General features: G+C 38.0%; 1 protein-coding gene across 2 annotated transcripts; it reads right to left on the reverse strand.

Moving 5' to 3' along the window:
* Positions 1 to 891: 891 nt before the first annotated feature.
* On the reverse strand, positions 892 to 11,145 carry csf3r (colony stimulating factor 3 receptor (granulocyte)). Of its 2 annotated transcripts, XM_018700084.2 has the most exons (18): positions 10,978 to 11,124; positions 9,579 to 9,758; positions 8,475 to 8,584; positions 7,543 to 7,617; positions 7,050 to 7,337; positions 6,229 to 6,361; positions 5,927 to 6,093; positions 4,933 to 5,102; positions 4,611 to 4,761; positions 4,235 to 4,317; positions 3,926 to 4,133; positions 3,647 to 3,835; positions 3,325 to 3,426; positions 2,863 to 3,009; positions 2,640 to 2,780; positions 2,432 to 2,528; positions 2,266 to 2,344; positions 892 to 1,719 (listed from the first exon to the last, which is right to left on the reverse strand). In XM_018700084.2, exons 4-18 carry the CDS (start codon positions 7,604 to 7,606, stop codon positions 1,237 to 1,239), a joined length of 2,502 nt encoding a protein of 833 aa, XP_018555600.1. In that variant the 5' UTR covers positions 7,607 to 7,617; positions 8,475 to 8,584; positions 9,579 to 9,758; positions 10,978 to 11,124; the 3' UTR covers positions 892 to 1,236. The 2 variants fall into 2 exon arrangements, with proteins under 2 accessions (XP_018555600.1, XP_018555599.1); XM_018700083.2 differs by lacking the exon at positions 9,579 to 9,758 and having other exon boundaries at positions 10,978 to 11,145.
* Positions 11,146 to 11,679: the final 534 nt, after the last annotated feature.

The raw sequence follows: 11,679 nt of genomic DNA on the forward strand, positions 1-11,679 counted from the left end.
AGGCTAAGCTAATGATCCCAGAACACATCGATAGGTCATAATGAGAGATATCCATTTCGGTTCATGCCACGAAAAACAACAGTAAACCGAGACCAGCAGCCTTTATCCACCTTTTATATATTTTAGCACTAAAGATAGTTTTTAAAACAATTAAACAAATATGTTTACTGTTTGTGTGTGTGTGTGTGTGTGTGTGTGTGTGTGTGTGTGTGTAATTACTCATAAAATGGCAAATGGCTGAGAGGAAGACAGACAAAATAATAATAATAATAATAATAATAATAATAATAATAATAATAATAATAATAATAATAATAATAATGATGATGATGATGATGATGAATAATGAAAGTATGAAGTTGTATTTTAGCAAATCTTATGATCTTTTATTCAAACAAAAACTCCCAACTTCTAATTTAGTGAATGTGACTCCATTTAACATCCACATCCTCTATCTTATACAACTAAATGAATGCATAAAGCATTTGGTTTACACTGAAAGTTATGAGGAAATAATAGGTCTAAAATGAAGTGTCTCATCCAACTAGAATATGTGTCCCACTAACCTGTGACTTAACCTTAAGCAAAAGCATATTAAGATTCTGAAGTTGATAAAACTTCTTAGACCTATTTCAAAGAAAAGACAAATAAAAACAACATAAACTTACTTGGATTGATTTGGTCTAAAAACAATTTGCCAAAAAGTATCTCACTTTACCTGATATCACCCCAGGCTGCTTTGTTGAGTGGTGATTTTACAATTAATTCACTGTGTGTTTTGGAAACTGCAGTGCACTCTGCTTTCATTTTAAATTACTTTAGCTGCAGGGAACAGGTAGGTAAACATCAAATGCAGAGGTACAGTGGTGAATGATCAGTCAGTAGGAAAAACACTGTTATTATCTTTATTCAAAGAAACTGTTCAGACTGCGTCCCTTTAGCACAAAAAGAAGTCTTTTTGAGAACATTCACATGAAGTGTAAGACAAAAATTCATCTCAACAATATAATTTCTGCTACAATAAAAAGGTTTTTCTAAAGAGGTGATGTATCTACAAAGTGTGGTAAAGACAAAAATTGGACATCATAATCATTAAATATTAAAGTGATTTTGTAGCATTAAATTTACAGCTGTGCTTTACAGCTATACTGGATCAACTGGATCACATTCAACTCATTACAGAAACTCGCATCTACATGAATATCTTGCAGAGTAGTTATAATCAGGAGAGAAGTTTTAGTCATTTTGAGTATCATTCATGGCTAATGCTCGTAGAAAAGGAAAGTCATCCCAAAGAATGGCTGGGTCTGCTCCTTCTTCGGCTACACAGTCATGGCTGGGTCCAAAAAAACATTGCTCCCTTGGCATCCCATCAGTTGCCATATTCTGGTAGCACTTGGGACTGAAGGACTCTTCAGTCTCCAAAAGTGGCTGTGTGGACTCAGAGCGCAGATACACATGAGGCTCTTTGGGTGGAGGACTGCTGCATGGACCAGAGAAGATGACAGTGGCGTAGGGGACAGAGTCGCTGTTTGAACCAGAGTATCCAGGGATGAAAGGTGAACCACAAATGGACTCTCCCAGGTCACTGGTATCCTCTGCACTGTTTAACCAAAGATCATCCTCTTGTTTGCTTAGCTTCATTGGGAGGTCCAGGAAGCTGAGGTGGGACAGGTATATTGGATTGGGCTCGTCACGGTCCCAGGCAAGATGTGTTTCCTGCCAACAGAAAATAAATTTGTCAGTAGTGTCTTACATGTAACACATTAACATAACATTTACACACTGTGTTAATTAAAGCTGCCTTAATTTTTAATTTTATTTTTTGACCACTTGGGGGCAGTGGAACAAGCTGTAAATACAACATTAAAACAGCTGCATTAATTTTGTGTCATGTTTCTGTTCATCTAAAGATGTTATTCACTGTCCTTTTAACTCTTCTTTGGTCTTCACCAAATCCTCAGGGAAGGTTATGTGGCTCTTGAGCTGCCTTAGCTCCACTTTGATCTAGCTCTAGTTGTTAACGTTGTCTGTCATTTGGAACTGGGATGAGAGTGTAAAGTAGATTTATCAGAACCTTTTTTCTGAAAACAGCTGCCTATTGCAGCTAGAACTACCCTCCACTGAAGATAACTGCAGAGTCAGCGTTAATATGACACAGAATAACATGATCAATTGTTCATATAAAAATACTGAGTAGTGCAGCTTTAAGTGGGTGGCTAGTGCATAAAACCATTAAATCTTGACCAGGTTAATTTTCCATACCTGCGATGACTCTGATGTCCATCTCTTGATGCTGCTGTTAGCCGGATCAGGAACAACTGGCCAAAAACGCCCCTTCAGCCTGGATATGGAAGAACAGAAATAAAATATGTTGAGAACACAAGACATTACAGCTTCACAGCTTATTACAGAGTGGCAATGATCTCACCTTTTGTGGTTGGAGAAACAAGTCAAGACTATGAAAATGATCATCAGTGACAGTCCAACACCAGACGCAGTCAAAATCATCACGACTGTTACTGCATCTGAGAAGAGAGAAATACATATTCTGAATGAAATATCTGATGGGACAATAAACACTCTTTCGTTCTTTCAGTCATGTTTCTAGGAAGCCACTGGCAAATAATGACACCAACCAAATGGTTCAATCTCGAAATGAATCGTCGACCCATTCAGGCTCCCACCAAATGTGCTAACCATCAGGAAAGCCTCATAAAGAGACAAAGCATTGAGGTTTTTCAGGACCACTCTTCTCTCTTCTGTGTCAGCATTCACAACTGAAATACAAGTCAGACATCAGATAGCATTAAATACACAAAGAAATGTTTTAACAAAGTAAATTTTAGGGATTTCACCTACCATTAATGGGTCCCTTCTCATCCCAGTAGAAGACTTTGTAGCTCTGGATAACTCCATTTCTTTGGTCTAATGGTATTTCATCCCAAGTAAGCTCAATATGTGACTGCCAAGTCTTTTTAATTCGTATTTTTGGAACCATGGATGGGGCTTTTAAAAAAAGAGATACATTAATAATCTTCATAATAAGTTATTATTACATTAACAGCTTTAAGCTTTATGAGCTTAAAATTTGACACTTGATGATCCAAAACATTAAGAGCAGCAAAAATCATTATTCACTCATATCCACAAGGGGGCATTATTCCATCACACATATCAGATGGTTTTGATGGATTATACAACATATATATTTTTTTTTACTCATGTGGCACTCCTCTCTCACTTCTTCAAAGTTGAGGCAGTCTGACTCTCACACCTGTGCTTGCTCTTTGTGCGACTCTCCTTGTGTCTTTGGTGACTTACCCTTTTGTCTTGAGTAGGCATTAACAGTCTGAGGAAGGCCTATCCCATCCTTAAACCTAGGATACACAGAGATCCTGTAGGGCTTGTAGGGCTCAAAGCTTCCTATTGATGAGAGTGAAGAGGTTAGAGTGGATCAGTGCCCAAAGCTCCTAACAGTGTGTACAGGCAGGTCATGCACAGGAAAAAGATGATCTCGATTGATTGTTTGAATTCTCATGTTAAGAAGGTGAGCGCCAGATCAGGAAAGCCGAATAAAAGTAAGTGAGTAAAATAAGAAGCATGTGGACCTTAAAACCTGAAATATATATACTATACAAAATACCTGTTATAAGGAGGCTGAATTGGTTTCTGTCTATGATTTCAAACTGAGTGAGGGAGAGGTCTGTTTTTAACAGAGGTCTCCATTCAACCACATGATCGGTGAGACTTGAGGTATCCACGTTTTTCCATTGGACCAGAAGAGTTTGGTCATCACGAGGAACAGCTGTGATGTCTGATATCATCACACGAGCTACAGGCACAAAAACACATCATGCGCGTTACTGTGTAATACCTGAACCATTTCCTACACCAGTTTAATCTTTAAAGATGTCAGTTTTACCTTTAGGTTGGTAAATCCGAACTTCAGTTGGGGAGGATTTCCCCACTGCATTCACAGCGCTCAGATAAACTTTCTTTGCTTTCCTGGGAAACTGGAAAGTACAGTAATTCCCCATTGTAGAGCACAGCTTTCCCTTTTCACCTGGCAGTTTTTGCACTGAGACGATATATGACACATTTTGGCTGTTGGCGCGGAATTGTTTTGATGGCTAAAACAGAAAAAAAAGTGATAAGGCAGACCTCACACACTCAGCCAGAGCTATAACATCAGTTTGTGACAGGTGTCAAGCAACGTGTGTGATGCATGTACCTTCCAAAACAAGTGTACGTTGAGTTGTTTGTGTGTGTGATCCCCTGATAGTCGCATCCATGAGTCTAGGTGTCCAGTGGGAGCTGAAAAGTAAGAGACGGCTGTCAGCTTTGAGGCTCGTCAAAAGCCTGTGTTTTTTCCTCTCACCTTTTAGAAAGTAAAACTTTTCTATACAAGACAGGTCTATGGATTCACTGCCACAGTGTGTGGCAAAACCCAATACATCAATTCAACCAGAGCTATAGAGCAAAGCAATGGGAGATGTAGAACATGACATTAGCATATATTGAAAAGAGCAGGAAATGGAAGAAAAGGCAATAGATTGGAAAATGTTAGAGTGACTGATTGTGTGACCCTGAATTGATCTGAGCCCTACCACTCTCCAAGGTGACTCCAGACTGGCTGCTGCTCCATTCACTCCAGGGGCTCTGCTTGTATCTGACTCTAATCTGGGAAAAATATCGAGTCCCATGGAGCAGGCGACACTGGTCCACAGATCTGGTTGGTTTAACCCGGCTCACCAGGATCTAACATATGTCCGAGACGACACAAACCGTACAGATATGACCCCAGGCACACAAATTATGAGCTATAGACAGTTTACACTATAGTACCATGTGGGTGCTTAAAGCTACTTCATCCAAAGGTAATCAGCTAAGCTTTCAGTTAATATCAACACTGGGTTGATTTGTACTCACAGGCTGTTCACTCCATTGATTACTGTCAGCAGTCTTGAGTCGGACTTCCAGGTTCAGGAAGAGGTTACTCATCCAGGCCTGGTGCTGTGATAAGCTCCACCTCAGCTTTAGGCAGCCATACTTTTTAGGCACTGCTTCAACTTCCAGAATCTTTGGTGGGTCAAACTTAGCTGAAATGAAATAGTAAACAAAGCATGTACCCCATGAAATTAGGATTTTTTTTTTCCAGATCTTTTAGTCAGTTTTTCTAAAAATAAAATAAAATTAAATACCTTTGGGAATTTCCAGAAGGTCATTTAACAAAACTTGAAGCTGTTCTGAAAGTACTTCCAGAATCCTCAGAGACATTTCTAACCATCTAGATGAGAACATATTTAGTCCGCTCAATGATTAACCCAAAGGCAGCTGCCAGAAATAACATATCTTCTTGCTATAATTATAAGATGTGAAAACAAAGGTACATAAGATCAGCAGCATTTATTTTCTGTTTTATTTATTTATAAAATATTATATTATTGTACATTTTGCATAAAAAAATACCAGGTTTATATTTTTCTTGCGTCGCACAAAACTAGTGAGGAGATATGCTATATATTTATACATATGGGAAAAAGGTTAAAAAAGTTTTTTAAATGCAACAGATGGATTATTTTTTTCTCCAGATGGTTAGAAATGTCTTTGAGGATTCTGAAAATGCCCTCAAAACAGCAGTAAGTGTTGTTAAACGATCCTCTAGGCTTTTCAGTGATCAACTCTTTTTTTTTCTTTTCTTTTTTTGGAAAAAACAGGTGCTTAACTCTATGACTTGAATGTAATGGCTACATTAGATTTTGAAAGACAAACACGGGTAGAATTAAGGACTGTTCAGGGCAATATAATAATCTAATTACTAGCCATTATCCACTAATTAAATAGCGGATAATAGCCAGTGAATAACATTTTGGTTACTGCTTGTGCCCAATAGAAACAATCTGTGAAAATATTCAATACATGCCTGCACTGACAGGTTCCAGAACGATAGGTACTGAAGATGCCTCTCCAAGTTCATTCACTGCCTTCACATATATTTTCATTTCAGAGAACAGGACAAAGTCAGAACGAGGAACCGTATAGTGGGGAACTCCTGTCTGTAGCTTGTAAGTGTAGTTCTTGTTCATATCCCTGAAATGAAGAAATCATAATGTGGGAAACATGGTTGTGCAACCTCGCCGACATATTTTGTAAATTACACTTTTAAACATAACCGACATGATGCTTGCTTTCTGGTAACTGTTTCTATGTATTCCTGAATATTACCATATCTCGGTGTGGAGGGTGTACTGTGTGAGGAGGTGGGTCTCCTGCTGCCCAGGGTCCCAGCAACAGGTCAGAGTGTTAGGGGTGGTAAGGTTTGTCTGACAGCTCAGGTTTTGTGGTGGTTCCGGTGGATCTAAACATGGAAGAAACAATATGTTTTTCTTTAATGGAGTTGTTAATGGCGGTGAAATTCATTCAGTCTCTACACCCATATTTACCATTTCTATAAAGTAGGCAAGTAGGCCTGTTTGGATGTATGATTGTATTTATTATTTACTGTATTTAGACCCTAATTCATTGTATTAGTAGTGGTTGTGTTTCTGTCTCCCTGCTCAGGGACTGCAGACGAAAAGGAGCTGTAAGCGTAGTCTGTGTGACATTAATGTTTTTTGGTCCTTACAAATAAATGTAATAAAACTTAAAAGCTTTTGGATTAAAATGTTTTGAAATGCAGTTTCTGTGATATATATGTCTGGGCAAAGAATTCCAATTAAAAAGTTTAAAATTAGTCCAAACTAAAAGGTGCAGCATTTTTTTGAAGGGTCTTTTTGATACAATCTTTGTTTTATCTGTAAACTTCTACAACATGTACAAGATCTATTAAAATGTGTCAGATCTGTTAAGACCATTTGATGAAAAAGTTGTAGTACCTTATAAGTTAATTAAAATGTTCAGTATAGAGGTTTTGTTTTCTCATTTCTTATGTTGAGCTCAACTCAACAATGACATGCTCCTAAAAAATTACATTTAACAAATGTTCATGAACTAGTGATACTGGCAACAACGAACAAGCTCATGAAAGAACTTTAAATCTTTCTCACATCCAGCTCTGATCTCCACTCCTCCTACTACTTGAATGGGAGAGGCCTGGAGACAGCAGGTGAGGAACTCCCTGGTGTGATTGAAGCTTGGTATAACAACCTCAGAAACCCTGCCACTCTCGCTGGACACGGGGCTGCTGGGAATAAAGCGATCACCGAGGCGCCACTCTATATGTCCAGTGCCCAGAAGGCAGTCATCTCTGATGACACAGGTGGCCGTGACACGTGACCCCAAAGGCACCACTGAGCCGGACGTCTGGATGGTCACACATGGTTGTATGACATCCTCTGAAGGTGAGAAAATTAATTTGAATGTGCGATGTTAAAGATGATCTGCGCCCAGCCTTTTATAACTTATAGAGAATTCAGAAGCTTTATTTTTAGTTTTGACAGGATCCAAGTTAGAGGAAGAACAGGTCTCATGACAGTTGTCTTGGTAACTGCTGGTTAGGTATTTCCATTTAGATTTGTTATTTCAGAGAGCAACACTCACCATTCCTCGCTCCATTCACAGATGCCACCAGCATGACAATCACTGACACCCATGTGGATATCATGATGATAAGACCTGTTAGGCAGCAAAAATGAAAAGCATTATTCTCAAATTACAAACTTTCATGCCCTATCAAAAACAATATTTGAATTGCCATTCCTTCCGCGCCACATGTCACACTGTGTGAAGGAGGAATCGAGAGTGATAAAGTCTGTCACTTCAAAAGACATCATCAGCGCAGTGTTTCAAGTGTTTGGTATGGCAGGCCGATGTGAGCAAGTATGCGATCTCCATAATTCATAATATTTCAATATAAACAGACAGCTGGAGAATGCATTTGCTGCTTCCCGAAACAGTGGGGAAAAATAAAATCTGCAGCAATGCCTGTGTAAGCTGTTTGTAGAGCATATTCACAACAAACCCATACACTGATATATGACACACTCATGAATAATAAAAATAATAATAAAAAAAACTTTCACGACAGCTTGGGTCCACATTTATGTACCATGATTATACAAAGGATGTGACATTTAAACCTTTCCTAGTAGTTACAAAATGTAATTTAAGTCCTCTGCAGACAGAATAAATAAGTATCCTGTTCATACACAGTGAATCTTTCCTATTATACCATTCTATTAGAGGGATAAAACTCCTCTAAGCAGACAGGAACATTGTAATTGCCAGTTGTTAGAAGGTAACCAGCCTTGCTGGGCATGTGCTTCATAGCTGATTGGTCATGTATAATGAGCAGAAGATGGGAACTTGTAAGCTAAGCAGATGGTTTAATTATTATGTGGCATACTGTACTTCTGATATTAAGTCAACAACCTGCTTCTTAAATTTGATAATCAGTTGGAACCATCACTTCACATCACAAGGACGGACAAGAAGCATGAATTTTGAAGACTGTGACTTTTTGAAAAACTCACCATTACACAAGCAGGAAAGTTTAAAATTCACTGAACTCTGGTCGCCGGCTCACAAAGCACCACAGACAAGACACAGGCATGCCTTCGCAGATCAACTGTGTCTCTCTGTACTGTAGAGGAGGAAAGACAAAGCAATTATTAGTTTGATATAGTGCTGAAACAAATAACTGGCTAGCTGAGTAACTGAATATTAATGTACGACAATGTTGCCAAAACAATAAAAAGCATGTCAATTTATGACATATGATCTTACATGTGAAAATTTAAACTATAGGAACAAATGGTTCTTAAGGTATTTCACAAGGAAGTCACTCGATGAAGAAAGATGTCACATGAAATGTCATGTCTTGTAAGTGACACACATGTGGCTTTTAGACATTTTGCAATATATTATATGTACATACATATGAAAACATGTTGTTGTAAGACCAATTTATCGTTTATGTGACTTATCAAGCAAAAATACATTTTAAAAAATTAAAAACCTGCAAAAAACAAAAATACTCCAAACCTTTGTGAGCTCCTACTTATCAGATGTGTGCTTAGATATTTGCTAATCTTTTATTTACAGTATTTTGTGGTACCAAGAAATCTAAGTAATATTAGTAATCAAATTCCAGTAAGAGCTCAACAGGGAGGAAAGTTCTCATATCTTATCTAACAGTGTGGCAGATGACCACACAGACATGTTCACAAGCACACATGTAAGGAACACACAAACACATACAGTACACATATGAGCACAGAGCCAGTGAGACCACAGCAGTGAGAAACTTCCTGTAGTCTAGGTCCCTTTGTCTGACTCAGATGAGCAACTGAAGAATCTAAAGGCCATTATTTATTCCTCAGGCTAAAACATCTACATTTTTATTGTCAACACACCCTTGAGAGTTCAATTCAACTTATTTTTTGAAGGCAAAAAGGGAACAAATTGAAATGATTTGTTATTAGATTTCCATTAAACCCGCTTCAGAGTATTTCTTGTCTAGAAAAACATTCTACCTTTGAGCAGAAATTTTTATGCCTGGACTATCAAATTGCAAGCGACCCCCATGAGACATGGAAGTATTACTTTAATATTTTGTAACTATCACTCAAACTCACAGTCAGATCACTGCCCTCAGTCCACAATAACCAACTATTTGGTGAAGTTGGCATTTAGCGATGTGAGGGAAATGGAATTTCTCCCTGTTTCTTATCAGCGGTGTGCATAAAGGCCTCCATTTTCCCCTGCTTTCCTTTTTACGGTTTCTGCACACTACTAATAGGTAATTGCCTGTGGCTCTGACAAAAGGCAATTGGGAAAAAGAGAGGGAGAGAGAGGAAGAGAGAGGGAAGGGTGGGTGGGGGAGAGAGAAGGAAAGAAGAGATATACTATTAAATTTGGAGTGAATTTTGTCAACAAACACAGTTTAGTATGCTTAAAATAACTGTATAAATTAAGAGTGGCCATTTTCAGCATATTGGCCAATCATGTTGCTAATATATCCATACAAACATGTTATCTAGATTCATTTTTATGTATCTGTGATTCATGTCACAATGTGAAAAGAAATGTTTTGCTATAGCCACTGTTTCCTTTCCCGTTGAAGGTTACAAAACGCCCACTATCAGGATTTGGCAATATCCTTGACACAGAGTGCAATGGCAGACTTGCCACTGTTTCCCCTTTTTTGTCCTATTTCTCACACCAAGCACAGTACTTTAAATAGGGATTTTAAGAGGTGTAAAAGACGGTTACATTTGTTTGTTCAGAAACATCAACACTTCAGCTAATCACAGAAAAGTTCCTTGAAGTTCAGACACAGTGACCTTTTGTGTCAGCAATTGTAAAACTCCCAAAATCTAAATAGGAGGACAGTAATCTGTTTCACATCCTCTTTTTGATTGGATGACCACGGCATAAACATGTTTTCCATATCTTAAAAACTAATAATTCCATAGTGACATTTGGAAGAATGTCACAATGACAAAACAGCTGAGAAAACTAAAATCATTCTATGCCCAAAATAAAGCTAACAAATCATTGTTTTCTTTTTTTAATCTCATCAAAAATGCTTCAATAGAGGGTTTTAATCAGTTTTCATTTGACATTTTTTGACCATTAAACGTCAAGTGTCTTTATTTTTAAAGGATTATCTTATCTTGGAATTCCCCTTTTAATCCTATATGTTTGAAGATCCTCTACAGCTTGAGTATTTCATGGTTGTTAAGGGAAAAAAGGGCATTATTAGACAGGAAACTACAAAGGATGATACATGGCACAAGTACAATAGAAAATGGCCCAAAAAATAATCTGATTAAGCAAGAGTTTTAAATGAAATTAAGTTGATCAGTCCTTAGGCTGGATCAGGATGTAGCTCTCCAGCCTGAACATGTTTCATCCCGAAACAAGTTTTGCAAAGTTTCCCTTTTCAGTCTGGCACAAGTATCAAAATGAAAGGAGCAGCAAATTGCTTGATGTGAAGATAAAGGAGAGCCATCAGAGAGGGTTGCCACTCACCACACAGCAGCTGCAGCAGACCCAGAAAGACGAGTGGCTCTCATCAGCCCTGATAGCACCAGATGAAACAGTGTGGCTCAAAGCAGCTCAGATTGGAGGACATATGCGTGTGTTAGCCAAGCAGCAGCAACAGCAGAAACATCCTTGTTTTGAATTTGTGAAACTTCACTATTTTCCAGGAAGGACCACATGACTGATGGGGCCCAGTTATGGGCAGGAAATGTGGGTTTCACACAAGAAGACAGATGAATAGCTGAAGTAAAAATAATCAAATTACATTTTCATTAATCTTTACAGGTGATATTGGATATTTATGTTCTCTCACAATATACAGGTATTCTGCCGTACATAGGCAGACAGTGGTGACTGCAGAAATGATGAAACTAAGAAAAAAACATGGGTTTGCAGTTTGAGGGTGTCTTAACCAAAGTATTTAACAGCTGTTAACAACTTTAAGTTGTAAAACCGAACCTTTATGCCTTTTGGGATGATTATCCTATTAGGCAATCTATGTTTGGGCAATATAAAGGGTATCTATGCTAGTTAGCATTAACGTTTCTCTTTTAGCAAGACTAAAAGGTAATGTTTTTTTTCCCCAATTATGGTAACATTTCATTACTGCCTTATTTAATTGATATTACAAACTCAGTTACTAAGATGATGGCGCATCAGAGGGAATCATTTAATTACAGACAAGGGGTT

Source organism: Lates calcarifer, linkage group LG15 (assembly GCF_001640805.2).
Source record: "Lates calcarifer isolate ASB-BC8 linkage group LG15, TLL_Latcal_v3, whole genome shotgun sequence".
Classification (NCBI taxonomy): Eukaryota; Metazoa; Chordata; class Actinopteri; family Centropomidae; genus Lates; species Lates calcarifer.

Coding starts and splice junctions, on each gene's coding strand:
- csf3r (XM_018700083.2), bottom strand. CDS start 7,606: ATGATATCCACATGGGTGTCAGTGATTGTCATGCTGGTGGCATCTGTG. Junction 3,427..3,646: donor ATTCAGCCTCCTTATAACAG/GTATTTTGTATA, acceptor TCTCATCAATAG/GAAGCTTTGAGCCCTACAAG. Junction 2,529..2,639: donor TTTCGAGATTGAACCATTTG/GTTGGTGTCATT, acceptor CTCTCTTCTCAG/ATGCAGTAACAGTCGTGATG.